General features: G+C 34.9%; 1 protein-coding gene across 7 annotated transcripts in view; it reads right to left on the bottom strand.

Moving 5' to 3' along the window:
- The window catches only part of VPS13B (vacuolar protein sorting 13 homolog B), a 436,966-nt gene that overhangs the window by 228,270 nt on the left and 191,949 nt on the right, over positions 1-16,747 (bottom strand). For 5 of the 7 annotated variants that reach the window (XM_032130187.1, XM_032130207.1, XM_032130170.1 and 2 more), the window contains 2 exons: positions 10,080-10,189; positions 1,435-1,582 (listed from right to left, as the gene is read on the bottom strand). In XM_032130187.1, the coding sequence (XP_031986078.1) occupies positions 1,435-1,582; positions 10,080-10,189 (258 nt within the window). The remainder of the gene's footprint in view (positions 1-1,434; positions 1,583-10,079; positions 10,190-16,747) is intronic. The other 2 variants (XM_032130178.1, XM_032130250.1) reach the window with 1 other exon arrangement.

Here is a 16,747-nt window from a genome sequence, read left to right as displayed (position 1 = left end):
GCATCCATGGCATTTCTAGATTTTGAACAATAATATTTTCTTTTATATTCTGGTGTGATCAGAGAAGATGATACTCAAAGTGAGGAATAACAAACACTAAAGAACTAAAATGGCTACTGCGCTGAGCAGGTACCAGACTGGGACACTAATTTTCAAAATCCAAGTACAAAGCTATTTCTGCAAACTACATGCCTGCTTTTTATAAACTGGTTAAATAAATGAAGAAAAAATAAATCTAGAATCTATTCATGCAAATAGCTGGGTTTGAATGTCAAATGTTCAAAATAACGGAAGTTTTTCTAGTGAATTACACCTTTGTGCTTTGCAGGCACAAGTAGAATTAACATCAAGAAGAAGCAAATCATATAATTTATGATGTTGATAAAGCAGAACAGATGATAAATACTGTTAAAAGAAGAATATGCCTGGTACAGTCATTTCATCACAGGCAAGAATAAAGTAAATGCATAGATGAATTGTAAAAATAAATGGATAAATGGTAAAAATGAAGGATATTCATGAATGAAATGGAAGTCGTCGACATTAATCTGCTGTCTTACTACCAGTGACAACATGACAACCCACTAATATTCAGCAAATAGATTTTCTGAGTTAGCCCCTTTTAATCACAAAATAACATTTAACTCGACAATTATTGAACAAGACTGCGATCTTAGTTTCAGCAGACAACATCTTGAAGTGCTTCATGATAATCTGAAAATAAACATCAATGCAAAGGAAAAGAGAATTTGTTCAGTGTATTTCAGAAGGATCACTAAAAGTCTCAGCTGGATAGTAATTTTTTTTGGATGATCACCTACTTTACTACTTGCCGACAGTACCATATGAATAAACACACTAGAAATTAAAAAAAAAAAATCATCTTGATTAGTGATAATGAAGTTTCACTTTAGATTCTTAAGTGGCCAGAAAATACTCCTAAAATAAATAATTTCTTGAACTCCATAAGCAGAAGTGCCAACAAATGCACTTTCTATGGGTGACTGATTTTGAAAATAGTGAACTTTAACTGTTTATGCACAAGTCTTGACTTCCACAGATGCCAGACTTTAAGCAATGTAAACAGACTGACTGAAATTAGAGATTAATCACAGTGTGAAGTCTGACAAAATTATGGACTAAATATCAAGGCGAATAGCAGATATTCTATTGAAAGCAGATCTCCATTATCTCATTTTACAAAATGTGTTATGTGAGACTATAAGGGCCCCAAAGAGAGCCCGAAACAAAAATGAGAATATACATGTATTTGAAAATTATACATTTGATTAGTTTTAATGTTAAAGGTTTTAATTTCTCTAAAGCCGGAAGTTTTTCCACAGTACTTGCACAGCTGACGCTGTTCAGTTGTGGAGGCATGTAAGTGAGGAAGGTTGCAGATGCACAATGGATAGTTTCAATTAAGTGATATACCTGTTACTGTTTTTGTTTTGACAGGACTGCTGGCATACTCAGAGGCTTGATTTGACTGCTGCCTTGCCAAAGGTGCACTTCCAACTGATGCTTCATCCTCTTTCTTTCGAGTTATCGACACACCAAGCGGAACAGCTCCTACAGACTGCTAGAAAAAGAAGCACCTCATGAGCCACTAAAAACCAAAACACATTAATATTGAATTATGGCACTGTCAGGAGAAACCTGTTCTAAACTACGTATTTTGAAATGTATAGAAGACAACTTGAAACACTGATTGGAGCACACATATTTTGAAAACAAATTGAAATGAAATGCTACATTCAGACTTGCACTTGTAGTTCTTTATTTCAGTCCTGTTAGTCTGAGGAAAAGCTCTATGAAAACAAAAAAGTGAAATAAAACTAACTTAGAGTACCATGGTTGTTAGCCAACAAAAAATCATATGAATAAACCTGGCTGATGACTGAAGTAAAATAATTATCTAAATGTTTAATGGAAACTGGAAAATTTTAGCCAGTTATGAAGACCCAAAGGAATTTATTAACCTTCAATAAACTTCAAAATATAGGATGTATGGATATTTCCACATTATTGTGCTTCTTCTAAAAATTTTAAATATAAGATTTAACTGACTGCTACTGATTTTGAATTGTTTTGTCTTTCAAGCATATCAATAAATGAGAAACTGCTCAAAATGGGAAACTGCTATACAAAACTAAAGACATTAAAACCAAGTTTGAAGGACTGCATCCTTATTTTAAGATTAGGAAAGAGTGATGTGTATTAATCCACATGGGTTCTGGAACAAATGAAAAGAGTCTATTGGCTTTGTTGTTACTCTTTCATTAATGCAAGCTAGAAAAGACAAAATTATTAAAAACAATTCGATCTTCCATGTTGCTATACAGTTGGCACTTAACATTTTGCTGTAACATCAGCTGCTATGTAAATTGCAGATGCATCCCAGTTGACAAAAGCCCAATACTTCTACCGCTGATTTTGCAGAGGGTTATCATTTAAAGATGACAAAGTTTTTTTCTAAAGATCAGACATTAGGATTACACGCATCTTAATTTTTGTGTAATTTAATTTTGTTCATATTGGAGTGAAAATGTAATCCATATAACTGCATAATGAGAAACCTCACACATTGCATTAGGAATCTCTGTGGGAAACAAATTCGTGTGAGGCAGGCAATGTGCTTGTAAATTTTCTCCAATAGAAAACAGATCATTGAATCAAACAGTGTGCAATATGTGCACACATACAAAACCCCAAAACAAACAGAAAAATCACTTAATTGAAGGGGAATGACTTCCAAACGCCTTCACCATTTTCCACTATAAAAGTAAATTAAAATAAGACAATCAACTATTTAATCCTACTCCAGTGAAAACAATCAATTTATATATACAGTGGTATGCAAAGTTAATAGAAAAATACTAATGTCAATGACAAACAGAACTCTCATCTCTCCTCCTCCCTCTATATGTACAGTTATTAGCTTTGTCTCCAAAAGCACTAAAAAGCTTTTCTGGAATACAGTAACATGCCACCTTGGCATACCCTCTAGTTATAACACCAACAAAAATCCCCATCAGCTTTGAAAAGACAACCTTTACACCACAGAAATACTTCCCGCTTGCATACAGGGAAAGGATTTGAAGTTTCGTAAACTTTCATCAGACATTTTACACCACTTATTTTCAAAATCTTGCAATTTATCTGATACAACCTTTCATAAGGCATAGCCATCTGCAGCTTTCCCATGACAGCAACTGTTGAGCCGTGATTTGGCAATTCCGGATGTAACATTGCAAAAACACTGACTTGCCAAAGTGAAGCAAGAATTATGGAAGAATGAATGCAGACACTACAGGACAGTACAAAAGACAACAGGATGGAAATACCGCCTGAAGAAGCTGTACCTATTTCTGAACCACTGAAGAAATGGATCAGCAAAATATAATAAGTTACACCACTAGTCAAAGAGTGAAAAACATCAAGGCTATCACAGCCAGATAAAGCTGGAAAAAATTATGACTGAATATTGAGTGCTGATCTGGACAATAAAACAGCTGTTTTATCTTTGCTCACTGAAATCAAGCCTGATGTTGCTGCTGATGACGCCCAGTACAATCTTGTCAGGTTTTTGGCAAAAGATTTCTGGTTAAAAGAATCCAGAAGATGAAAGATCAGTGTTGAACTATATGGAAAAGGATCATCAAGATTTGGGGTTTAGCCACAAACTGATTAGGAAATTGTGGCTTGGGAAATAGCAGATGACAAGAGCCCCACAGCTGTAGGAGAAGATGAATCTGATGGGAAAGGAGACATTGCAGGCTAGTGTTATCATAAGCATTTCATCAAAAATCCAAAATTTTGGAATCCAAAAAGCCAGCTATAAAGTATGTAGTAAAGCTTAAATACACCTACTTGGGATTAAGCTTTATGGTTACTAATTGGTAGTGTTATAGAAGATAAAAAGCATGTAACAAAGTTCTGAAACTACAGCAGCATTTATATGAGGCTGTTTTGTTGACACAAAGTCAAAATCAGATCCTGTTCTAGAATACTGACGGTTCTATCAATGCAAGAATGCAATGCAATTATATACAGAATACTAAAATAATAAAAATGCATGGAATTCAAAATAAGAAAGCTTACTACTTTTCAAATGTAATTATTACAATTAGGTTTTTAAGCAGTGGCTGAAAAACTACAGACAAGCAATCCTTTTCTTAATTTAATTTTTATAGGCACAAATAATCTGACATTACACACCATATTAAGTATGTGTACACAAAACACACATACACTTAAGCATGCAAATAGATCAACAGATACTTTTTTTTTCTTTACTTCATACTATGTGGTCAACTTTGGAAATGATAAAGATCTAAAACCAGAGAAAGGCTTGGAAAAATAATAGCTAAAAAAAAACTTGCCAAAAATACAATGGGCCAAAGTATTTCCTGATTTATGTGGAGACATGCCAGCTAACTAAAGCTAAAATATACTATAAAGAGGACTAATTTGCCTTAGGTGAATTAATATTTTATTTTCCTTGGGACTTTTTGTAATTAAATATTTTATTTCTGAATTATAATTTCCCACAAGTGTGAGGCTGAAGAGACTGCAGGCAGATCTAGGAACATGAGATATAAGTTTTACAGAAAACTTGAACAACTGAGCAGACAAGTAACTTTCATTTGAGGGATGCCTATACAGTCACCTCCCTAATATCAAACCAAAGGCAAAAGAATATTCCAAGATAGGAACCTAAATATTATCACTGGCTTGTGAAATGTCAAATTCAAAAGCCTCAGCCCAGACATAGGCTGCTGTCTTTGAGATGGTACTAAACCCAGTTATCCCCATATGGTGGATGCTGCATGTACACAGCCCAATGTTTACATGTGCAGGAGCTTGCAACCAGCAAGGAAGAAAAATAAACAAAGTCTTTGGAGTGGGGAGAGAGAGCAGTTCTGCTCAAGATATGGTGTTTATTGAACATCTAAGATCACTTTCATGCAATCACTACCTAGCTCAGAGAAGAATATTTACCCTTGCTTACAGGACTGTCCAAACTGTACCAGAATGAGCTGTGACTGCCAGGAGGATCCACCCTATGTACCTTGCAGCAAGTTCTAATGACATGAAATTGCAATCACTGCTTGACTACCAACTTACATCTAAGTGTTTTGATTTCTAAGATTACTAATACACCTAAATTTTTTCAGAGAGTTCAAACAAAGCAAGGCATTAGGCCTAGTTCCCAATTAAAATGAAATGAATGAATAAAATTGCATTAATTAAAGTTAATTGCTAATAAAAAGACTAGGCTTGCTTAACCCCTGGGGTTCACAAAACCACCTTCTTTCCTGGCAGGTGAACTTGCTAATTCAGATGAAATTCTATGACTGCTTCAGGTATGCATTTCAGGTATTGGGAAAGTGTTCTGCTGAGATAAAAGACTGATCACTGATTAGCTGTAATGTTTCCAAACCTATGCGATGGACTGATGTCAGCCAAGAAACCCCTCATTTTCACCAACTGATGAAAGCATTCCATCACCAGTTTCAAGGGGCCTCTGAAAGCAGAAGATACAAGGTTTGAGTTTCATGTAGCTTTAGTTCTTGAAGCAAGCAGCAACTTCATTTCTGTATCCTTCAGAAACTTAAATGCTTTCCATGGGGTAAGAGGTGACGGAACCTGATAGGGATAAACACGGTGCTTCTGACCTGCAAGCAATACCAGAAATCAAAATCTATTACAATTTGAGAAGTCTCTGCACACCAAGAGGATAATTATGTTTACTGTAGAAACACGCTTGTTTTATCAAAGCCTTTCCAGCTATTTATCAAGGTAAAAGAGAAAAACGAGGCAGCACAGCTCTGCCCTCAACAGCCGACTTTGCTGCAACATGGAAAAATACTAAGTTTGGGTAATGAAACTTCCTCTTAACATTGTGTCATTCATTCATTGCCATTCATTATCAGAAGCATTTGGCTCTTAAAGCATCAAGGATGTGCAATATTCCAAAAGTCATTCTTAGACTGAACAATTTAAAGGCTCGACTTGTTCTACAAGAGTCTACTGATCAAGTCAAGATGATAAAATTACTTCATCTTAGTCAAAAATTCCAGGGAGATCTCTGGTGCAGACTTGTGAATGAAGTACCACCTGAAGTACACACATCAAGACTGATACTACCTTCAGTTCACAATGAACTTTCCATAAAGCTGTGAAAGGATTTTATAACATAGTAAAATTCCTAAGATAATGGTAGAGAAAAAAGAAAATGAGCAGAGAAAAAGCAGAGTTGAAGAAAAAAATATTAAATTGAATTGTTAATGACTGACTTTTTAATCTACCTACACAGCTGACAAAAAATTCTTAGGTTTGAATTGGGATACAGTCTTCCAAAGTGCAGATGTTCATGAGAAGAGGGAGAAATCTGGATTCTGAAATCAGGTAGGTGTATTACATTCCAGTGTTTTTAAAGCATGATGAATCTGGAATGAGTGACTTAGTATATATAACTAATAGTTCAACCTGACCTCTTGGGTTTAGATCTATTCTGTTACTGAAATGCTCCTTAAACTATGTAGTGACACATGCACATGTATGGAACAGCCAAAAAAAACTGACAAAAATATGAGCAATACAGATTTATATTACACATCTATGTGTGCATATTTCTGGTAATTCAGTCTTTCCCTAAAATTACGCATCTTACCTCACAGAAATCAATACTGTAAGAAAAGTATTGACAAGTTACAAAGGCTTTACAGTAATGTGCATTTGAGAAAGATGGCACGCAATCATTGATAAATTTATTGCAAAAAGTATCACACATACTGACTGTCCCATATCAAAGTATAGCTAAGGCTCCTTATCAAGGAAAAGAAACTTCCAAGTTTTATCTTGTAAAGCTAAGTATGGGCTTTTACAAGAGAGCACAATATAGAAAAACAGCATTGGTTTACAAAATTAAAGCCACAGTTGAAAAATTCTTAAAAAATAGTCATAATAAATATTAAAGAATAGCTAAAAATACTAGAAACAAGGCCTTGCTTCCACAAGACTCACCTGAAGAAAATCTTCCAAAAATGTCAAAATAAAATATTAAATTACTGGAAACAAGGCCTTTAAAATTGGCTTTATTTTGCTTTTTATTTGGGAGGCATTGTTAACAAGCTATAAACAGCATGAGTACAAGAAGTCACTCTGTAGTGGTATCTTTGTCAAATTCTGTTCAAATTAACCTTTCATAGGGCATTTATAAAGAATTTACCTTTTCAACAGGGCACTCAGACTAAAAAAACGCAAGGGGTTTAAGCAGATAAGCAACTGGTGCACAAACTGCTCCCACACTGAGTGTCGCTACACTTACAGCTCATTTTACAAAAACCATCCGTACAGACTAAAGTATTCTTAAAAATGAACATGAATATACTGGCCTCAGTTATTGCACCAGTTCTACAGTTATTAGCTGCTGGGCAGCAAGATGTCAACAGAGCTTTGGCTAGCAGTAGGACAACAGTAATAAATGAAGAAAGGTGATCCTCACTGGGCTGCATGTACCCCCACATCCCAGCACAGCAGTCAGTCATTGTTCTGTTCCAGCTGAATAAAATCTCAGTGAGGCCAAAGAGAATTACATTTCTCAGTGGCTTCATCATATTAATCTTAAAGAAGACATAGCATGGCTTTATGAAAAAGACATTGAAATGTTATGAGTTTTGTAAAACTGCAGCTTGTTATGTTCCGTATTTCTAACTTTTCATGCTTTCAGATAAAACCAGTTATAACAGACACGGTGAAGATTTCAGTAGATAAAAAATACATGTACCACCAAATTGGCATTATAAACCTAAACCTAAAATCCCAGAATAATAGTTAAAAGGCAAATATGAAGAAGTTCATATGTAAAGGTGTCCCCTTCCTGTGGGGAGCCAGACAATCCCAGTCCTGTCTTTTATGCAATCAGAAGTTTACATGACTATAGTTGTACCCTGAAATAAATTAATATTTTCATTTAACTTATTGTATCAAGTACTAACATTATGAGTTAAATGTATACACAAGAGCCAAATATACTGAAAGGTTTTCTAACTCTGTGTTCTCAGATAGAAGTCACAACTTTGACTTACTCAAAATGACAGAGCAAAACCATTGTATTAAGTAGACATTAAAACTTAAAATATCTTAAGATCTCTGAATCATACAAAGAACTTCTAAAGAAAGTATTTTCTTTTTTTTCTGTTGCAATTGTAAAAGACTGACAGTTAAAATAGAGGAAGAAAAGAACTTTACCAATCAATAACATTTTGACCATAACTTTTGCTTGAAAGCATCATATCTTTTGGCTATTCTGTTAAATGTTCAAAAATTAGGAAGGCTTTATAGAGCATTTTTGTTTGGTTATATTAATTAGACTGTGGTAACAAGCTGAGTTTTTCCAAAAAATAATGCACAAGGCCTAACTTTGACTAGAGTCCTTATTCTAGGATAATTATAGCATTACATAAAGAAAAAATCTGTGGTTAAGGCTAATTTAATACAGGTATAGTTTTCTTTTCAAATAAAGTTTCTTCATGACTGCTACAGACACTTTAATTCATATTATTACATGCTGTCCATTACCACAGTTATGTTAATGATGAAAATAGTGTGACATTGACAGTTGGGTTTATAAACTCATATTTAAAATAATTTCAAATTTCTAAGACATTCTAAATGCTAATAACATTAGAATTGTGATACAGTAATTTTAATCATGAAAAAATTTAGAAGACTGTATAAGGTAATAACACAAGTTACAAAATAAATACTTAAACAAAATCTGGCTAAAAATGTTTCCACTGATGATGAAAACCTGGGACAAACAAGTTTCCTAATGCAGTCACTTAACCCATCTAGTCACCCAGTATCAAAAGAGAAAGCATCAACTAACAGCTGATTAAATACAGTGATGTTAAAGACACTTTCATACAAACATTTGAAATAAGCAGGATAAGCAGGATCGATTACATTTTGGAAGGCTACGTAACAGTAAGAAGTAGAAAAATGGTTTGTTTTGCAGAAGAGATATACCAGGAAATGTTGTGCTGCTCCAGTTATGATGCAGGAATGACGAATAACTCAATACATTTAAAGCAGAGTAAATTTATTAGAACAATAATAAAACTTCACTATCACAGTGAAGTTTTTCAGATGCTGGTGCAGAATGAGCTTAATGGGACTCAAATTAATGTTTGACAACTACTACCCAGCAAGGTCATTTACACAAAAGAAACAAATGTTTACAAGTCATGTTTATCCTCCCTTTTCAGGGGCCCAGAATGAAACTTCTCTGACATGCACAGTATTCTATAGTTATGAGACAAATATCGAAAGATTTTTACACTTATCACTTAATAAATGACCACTTGTGAGACAGAACATCACATGACATAAACCACCAGTCTGATCAGTTATAGCAAATTTAAGTTCCAGGAAATTCTGCCAAATAACAGTTATAAGTAAGTCTAGTTTAAGGCAAAACCATTGTTCTTTTCAGGTCAGGAGTATGTGGCATGAAAATTAGGGTTAAGAATATGTCAAAGAAACCATTGCACCACACAGACCCACAGCCTTAGCTTCTTCTTTTTCAAGCACTTCATATGCAAATATGTATTTTGACATGATACAGAATCTGCTACAGTGTTCACTTCTGTCAAGTTATGAACTGTATGGTTCATCTCCTATTAAAATGGGGTTTAATAAGAATGCTGACTTTACAACCAGTTATGCAATTATTTGATAGACCATCCCAATATTTAAAATATGATGTACTATTCAGATACAGGCTTATGATGTCTCAGCAGTTAAAATTAGTTGCAAAATAATGATCCTAAATGGTGAACACAAACCCACTTTCTTTGTTCTTTTAATTAAAAATGAAAAAATTGTGAAATTAAACTTTTAATATGCCAACTTAACATTTTAAATAATTCAAAATAAGATCAACAGTGCGTGCAAAAAACTACACAGAAGAGGTAACAAACAACAAACACTTGGAAAAATGCACTACCAGGATATATAGAAGTGAAAGCTTCCCCTCTCCCCATCTCTTTTCCTTCAAAAATACATACCTGCTGAATGTGTCTACTAACTCGTTTCTGAGGCTGGTAGATGAGCCAAGTATACAGGACTGGATCAACATTAATTGCTAACCCTTGTACACTGGACAAGAGAACAGCACCTGCACACCATAGAAAAGAGAAAAAAACTGTAAACTACCTTCTCAAGAATCTCCTTATATATATTCAGTTTTCTTGCACACAAATCATCTTTAATGAAGACTTTTTTTTGGCTTGGATTTACATATATAATAAACAATAATACTTAAAGCATAAATGTCAATAACTTACTCAAAGTGAGAAACTTACCAGCACTACCAGTGTTAGGGAAATGTACACATCAAAGAATTGCAGCAACTTGCATTTTGATTTTGCTTAATAATTTTTGTCAAGAAAAATGCTTGTTTCCACAAAATTGCTTGTGTAACTGAATACACAGAACCCTCAAATTCTCAGCCAACATTAAAACTCTGCAAAAAATGAGTCAAAAAGACCCTTGACAGAAAGGGAAGAATATAATGCATGACTCCCCACAACCTCAATTAAAAAAACCCCATGGTCTAGGACAGTGAGTTCTTTTAATAAAGGCAAGCCTACTTTACACTAGTGCTCTGTCCAAAGCTCAGGACAAACATTTTTCATGTAATAATGGTCGTGAATATTTTTTAGAGGATGAGTTAGGCAAAATAAGGCAAATTTTTTAACTCTGACAACACTGGCAGCTTCTGTACTGTGAGCTCTTAGGATTTTCCTAAGCTTTATTATATACATCTTATTTTCTTTAAATCTCACCTTCTAAGACCTAGGACAAGACAGGGCTACTTTATTTCTTAAAAGTAAACTTCTAGTTTCCTTACATTTGTGAAGAAAAACTTACATGGAAAATGTTAAGGCTCAAAAAAGGAGAAAAACTATCTCAGTACCCAAAAACATTAGCATATACATCAAACCATGCACACTAAAACCTAATTTATGAAGCACTATCTCCATTAAACCTGCATTAAAAATCTGATGATACATTGGTGAGGCTTTTTTTCTAATAGTGTATAATAATGATAATGTATCTATTGCAGCAGAACATAATTACAGAGCTGTACAATTCAGAAGAATTCTTCTATTGAAGAAGTGAGGCAAGTAGTAGTAGGCAGTTATCTTTTCACATAAGCTTTGCAATTTTACTACAAATTAATAAATGAAATAATTAAATAAATAACAAAATAAATTTAAAACTAAATCCTGGTTACTAGAAGATCCCAACACCAAATTCCACAGAATTACAGTAGTTCTATAATACCAAGAATCATAGTTCCTAAAGCAATATATACTACATTTACTCTATGGTATATAATGTAATTATGCAGCAATCTGAATTTAATAATAAATTCAAATACATTCAGAAAGCTTGACACACAATTCAATGTACTTTCCAAAAAACAGTAAAAACATGTGCCTCAAAAGACACATCAGAAAAATTATAAATGGGAAATTAATTTTAAAAATGTAAGTTATGAGTTTATTGTATATAAAAAAATTTTAAAACCAGCTGAATTCCAAGTGGCAGAGGACCCACCAACCTGGGGTGACACAAGCAAAGCCTGATAAGCACAATGGGAAAATGGCCATCAAGAAGTACACAAAGATAAATCATCTGCCTAGCACAGGCTTGGAGCTGGAACACACACTGTGAGGAACTCCTATACACAGACTAGTCCATGTGAGCTGAAGGTTTTAAATGTCAGTAATAAACCTTAGAAATAAATCTGCAGTTAAAGAAAAAGCCAATGTCAAGCATGAAGGGGTAACACACAAGTAAGAGCAGATCCATTGTGGCAGGATGTGCAGGAAACCAGAAAAAGGAAGCAGAAGGCAACAGAGGATTGATAAAATATATGCTACAATCATTATCTTTTATAAGATACTTATATGCCAAAGTAAAAGAGTCCTGCATCTTGAAGAGACATCGCCTGTTGTCAGCAGTACTTAATGAAAGGTTTAATATATATGTGATATGACAAGTGGGAGACAGACCTCCCAATGAGTGCAGCATAAAGTCAGCCTACAGGCAAAGTCAACAGAAAATCCTGCATTTCTAGCAGACATCTGAAAAGAAAAATACAGTGTTACTGTAGCACAACTTTCTAATAACTTAACATAGTTTCTTGATTACTGAAAAAAAATAGCTACAACTAGGAAGTTCAATACAATTAAGTCAAGCTTTGAACTGAAACTCTCTTTTCCCTTCAATTAAGTCAACACTAGCACAATCCCATAAAATTCTTCAGTAAGGCCGCACAAAGAGTAAACATTTTTCCAGTTGCCTTTTGATAGCTTGTATCTGGGATATAAAAAAAAATAAAAACAAGCAAACAAAAAAACCCAGTAGAAGTACTCAGATAAGCAGCTACAAAATTTGTCTTTCAATTTGACTGTCAGGTAACTTCAGCTTCCTAAGCTACTTCTGTCACACTAAATTACTGAAATTTACTGCTGTGTTTGCTACTCAGCCACCGTATTTAAGGGCAGTTTAATCACCTATGTAAAGTTGTTTTCTGTGTAACAGCTTTCTTCAAAATCAATACCTAGTAAAAAAAGTTTCTCAGATTTGCCTCCTGTTTTCATGCCAAGAAATAAGAATCCTCCCCAGTTTTTAAAGAAGCTCTCACTGATTTGAGGATCAAGCTTGAAGCTGGCAACAGACTCCTCATATGCCTAAAAAAAAAATTAATTGCTATTCTGTTTCCGTCAAAATGCAATGCTTGAGTTCCCTGGATTTCATTAAGATTGTGGAGAACTTTCTTTTCTTCCCCTCCCCTTTTCTCCTTTTAATTAAATTTACATTTCAGAAAAAAACAGACCTTAGTCCCATAGCATACTAGGGTTTCCTTTCCAGTTCTCAGTTCTGGCCAGAGTTATCTATTACATCTATCTAGTAACAGATTTGAAAAACAAGTATGGACCCAACACCGTGTAATCTTTAATGTTTGAGAATTTCCTGAGTCATGGTGTCATTTGCCAGGCTCAGCTTGGGCAAATAATTTCCTTCCTTCACTAATTCCCACTCTCTCCTGAAGGAACAAAAGATGGGGAGGCTGCAGGCAGGCAGAGGAGGACGACGAACAGAAGGCAGCAAAGCACAGCAATGCTTGGCACTCTCATCCTGTGGATGAGCTTCCTGACGAGACTCCTTGGATGATGACAGCTGCAACAACAGCACTTTCCTTCCCGAGGGATGGGAGCCTGCAGAAGATAACTGGGGCCTCCTGCTTGGGTTGGCTCTGCTGCCACCTCCTCCCACTTGGAGTGCTGAGCATAAGCTGCTGGAAAAGCAGGGAGGAGAGGGGTCACTAGCCTGGGGCTCTCTCCATAGAAACTCGGGGGAAAAAGACAAGTGGTGAAAAAAGGGAATGTGGTACACTTCTGGTGAGGTGGAAGAGGGCACCCACCCTGAGGACACAGCTGGAAAGAACAGAGGGTAGAGGTAAAGACAGGATAGATGAAATACAGAAGAGTTCAGCAGTAGAGTTGTGGAGATGAGGAATGCTCAGTCATCACTAAAGAACAGGAAAGGGCCTCAAATATCAAAGAGACACAAGAAAAGGATGAAGGAAGCAGGACAGTGAAAGAGGAATGTGGAAGTGAATGAGCACTTTGGGAAGGAGAAGGGAGGCGGCAACCCTTGGCAAAAAATGCTTTTTGGAGATGCACAAACCTTGTGAAAGAGTAAACTGCATTACTGAGTCACTCCTAGCAATTTGGAGGAAAAAAATTACTAGGAAGAACAGACAATAAATATTCTTGTGATTTATGCACCTGAAAATGAATTTTTGCAACAGTAAAGGACCCCCCTGGCAGATTTTTTTCCAAATTCTGCTCTGTGGGTAAGCAGTATCCAAACACACCTTCATGTTATTTCCAGTAAAAACTTTCAGCAAGGCATTTCAGAAATCCCCCTATAAAATGAACTGAAAAACCTGTACAGGAAACTCAAGTTTGAGATGATGTACATTTTCTGTAACGGAGGGATCACAAATATGAACAAATTGAATGACCCACAATAACACCTAATTCTGACAAGCTTTGTATATTTTTTGTAACTAATTTAAAAAATATTACATCATCTTGCTATATAAACTGCACCATGAATTATTTTAGCACTGAGCACTCATGACTCCTAAATGTCTCAGGACACATGAATGATACGTAGATGCTAACAGGTTGAGTTAGCAACATTAATTTAGTATCTCTTTATTTTAAATGATACCTGAAAGAAGAAAGTTTTTTTTTTTACTTTTTTTCTTACTGTTTTGAAGGGCATTTTCACTAAGGCATACTGTAAAAATGCCGATCTGACACCTAAGTGAAGAGTTCTATTTTATAAAACTATATAGGTAACTAATTCTTTCTGCTAGCTGACTCAAAGCAGATGCATTGTAAATCCCTAAATGTGAAAATATCTTAAGGGAAAAAGACTCTTCTTTACTACTCTGCTCACTGCCAGTACTGCTGTGGCTCACTTACCCACATTCCAAACAAGCTTTAACAATTAGTTATCCTGTGGCACGACAGCCATTTTCAGTAACATCCCAAAATGAAGAATGACAGCTGAAGATTTAGAAATTGCAGTTACACAGCATAAAAATAATCAAACAACTTTGGTCTAGTTTGGAACACCAAGGGCAAAGTCAATACGATTGTCTTGCAAAACAATCAGCTTGCAAAATAATCAGCTTATCTAAGAGACACTGTCCTGCATTTCATCCTGACTTGCTGAGTCAGACAACCGAAACAGATACTTCAAGCCTCATCAAAGTTTATGTGACTGTGAAAAATTATTTTTACATTATAGCTGCTACAGTAAGTTAATACATTTTGCCTAACTATTGAAGCATATGTCTGCATGTCTCTAATCAAGGTTGACTTGAATGCCTACAGATGTAAACATTATCCCAATTTTATCTCAGAAAAAAACTCCAAGTCTACTGTACTTGCACAGAGTTTTACATTCATCAAGTGCTTAAAATAACTCTGAGATCAATTAGTTTAGTTGCTTAGACCAATATTAGAATATTTCACTAAAACGAAAGTAGTGGGCTAACACTTTCCCATAAACTAAGGCACTTTGGTGTGTAATATCACAGTTCCCTCATACAAGTTATTCTTTGCCCAAGAATACATACCCCACGATATTTTAGCACTATTTTTTATTTTTTTAAATTAAAATAGCTTTTGATATTCAGAAACTTTCAGTAAGAATGTACTTCTATGGCTATTGTGACCTTCTAACTCCTACTGAGGCTTATAGCAGAAAACAACTTTTAAAACGAAGAGGTCAACATAATTATTTTTATTTCAAAAATAGAGAAAGTAAAGCAGAGAACTGCAATTATTAAATCACACAGCAGGACCCAGAGATAAACTTCAGATGTTAAAATTATGTGCCACAGCTAAGTGCCTACTGTAGCTAATAGAAAAAAATAAATGTAGAAGTCCATCTTGCGTTAATCATAACTAAACCAGACAGGCCTAATTTCAGTTGAATGTTCTGATAAGGCATCATCTTTTAAAGAAAACAATATCCTGTCTTTGTCTATATATATACTCAAATGTGCACAAATGCTGAATAATAGAATTATGATATAGAAGTATACTCAAAGATAAAACATAATGAGGCAAAACACAAAACTCCTGGATACACTGGTTAACACAAAGCGCTGTATGTAAGGCATCATTTTTCAATGTACAAGAAGACATATTTCTGCAAAACAATCTGAAGCAAGCCATATCACATCAAGGTATGGACAACAACCTTCAGTTATTTCTTATGATCTTGATGTTAAGAATGGAACTAAGTCCATTTAGCATTTTGTCTTTCTTACTGACTAAAAACTTTGTGACATGCCGAGATGAAAGTTTTCACAAAAATGCTAGAATATTAATATTTAACTTGTGTGCTGCGTGTTTTTGAAACAAAAAAAAAAGTTATCCTGAAAGGCTACTTTGTTTTCCAAAATCATTTGAGCAAAACTTTAATTTCCTTTAGAGAATATGGTGATGTGGATTCAGGGAAACGGTTTAATAGGCAGTAAAGATCAAGAAAAAAAGAAAATGTGTAGGCAGCTGTAGTATACAAAAATATCAGCTTAATTTAAATGATTACTGAATCATCTCTATGAAAATGTAATGGCAATGTTCCTATGCTGAGCTGCATAGCGCCTCTTCTTTAATTCTACGGTTTTATTGCAAGAATGTCTCCTTTAAGTATCATTTCCTCCTGTTCACTTTTAGGTCCTGTTTATATATTTAACCATCACACTTACTATTCTGTAAATAAAAGGAAAGTGAGGAACTCTAAATTCAACTGACAGAAAGGACTAAACAGACAGAAAGCAAGGATATACTATAAGGACTTCAAAACCATACTGTCAGCAAGTAAAGAAAATCTGAATGCTTTTGAAAATATGAAGTGTTTAGAACAGTTTGTTTTATTCATAAAAGAATATGGAGAAATATAACATCTGAGTTGCCCAGAGAGCTGTTTCCAGTCAGACACTGCAGGGTGGCCCAAACTGACTCAAAGCAGAGGCTGTTAATGGACACCGTGCTATGAAAGCAGGTATTCACAAACTCAGTAACACAAACTAGCAGTTTACAAAGGTTTCTACCAAAATCTGATCCCTTTG

This window comes from Corvus moneduloides, chromosome 1 (assembly GCF_009650955.1).
Source record: "Corvus moneduloides isolate bCorMon1 chromosome 1, bCorMon1.pri, whole genome shotgun sequence".
NCBI classification, from domain to species: domain Eukaryota; kingdom Metazoa; phylum Chordata; class Aves; order Passeriformes; family Corvidae; genus Corvus; species Corvus moneduloides.
The sequence above is the reverse complement of the archived record's forward strand: the minus strand, read 5'-3'. Positions and strand labels throughout refer to the sequence as shown.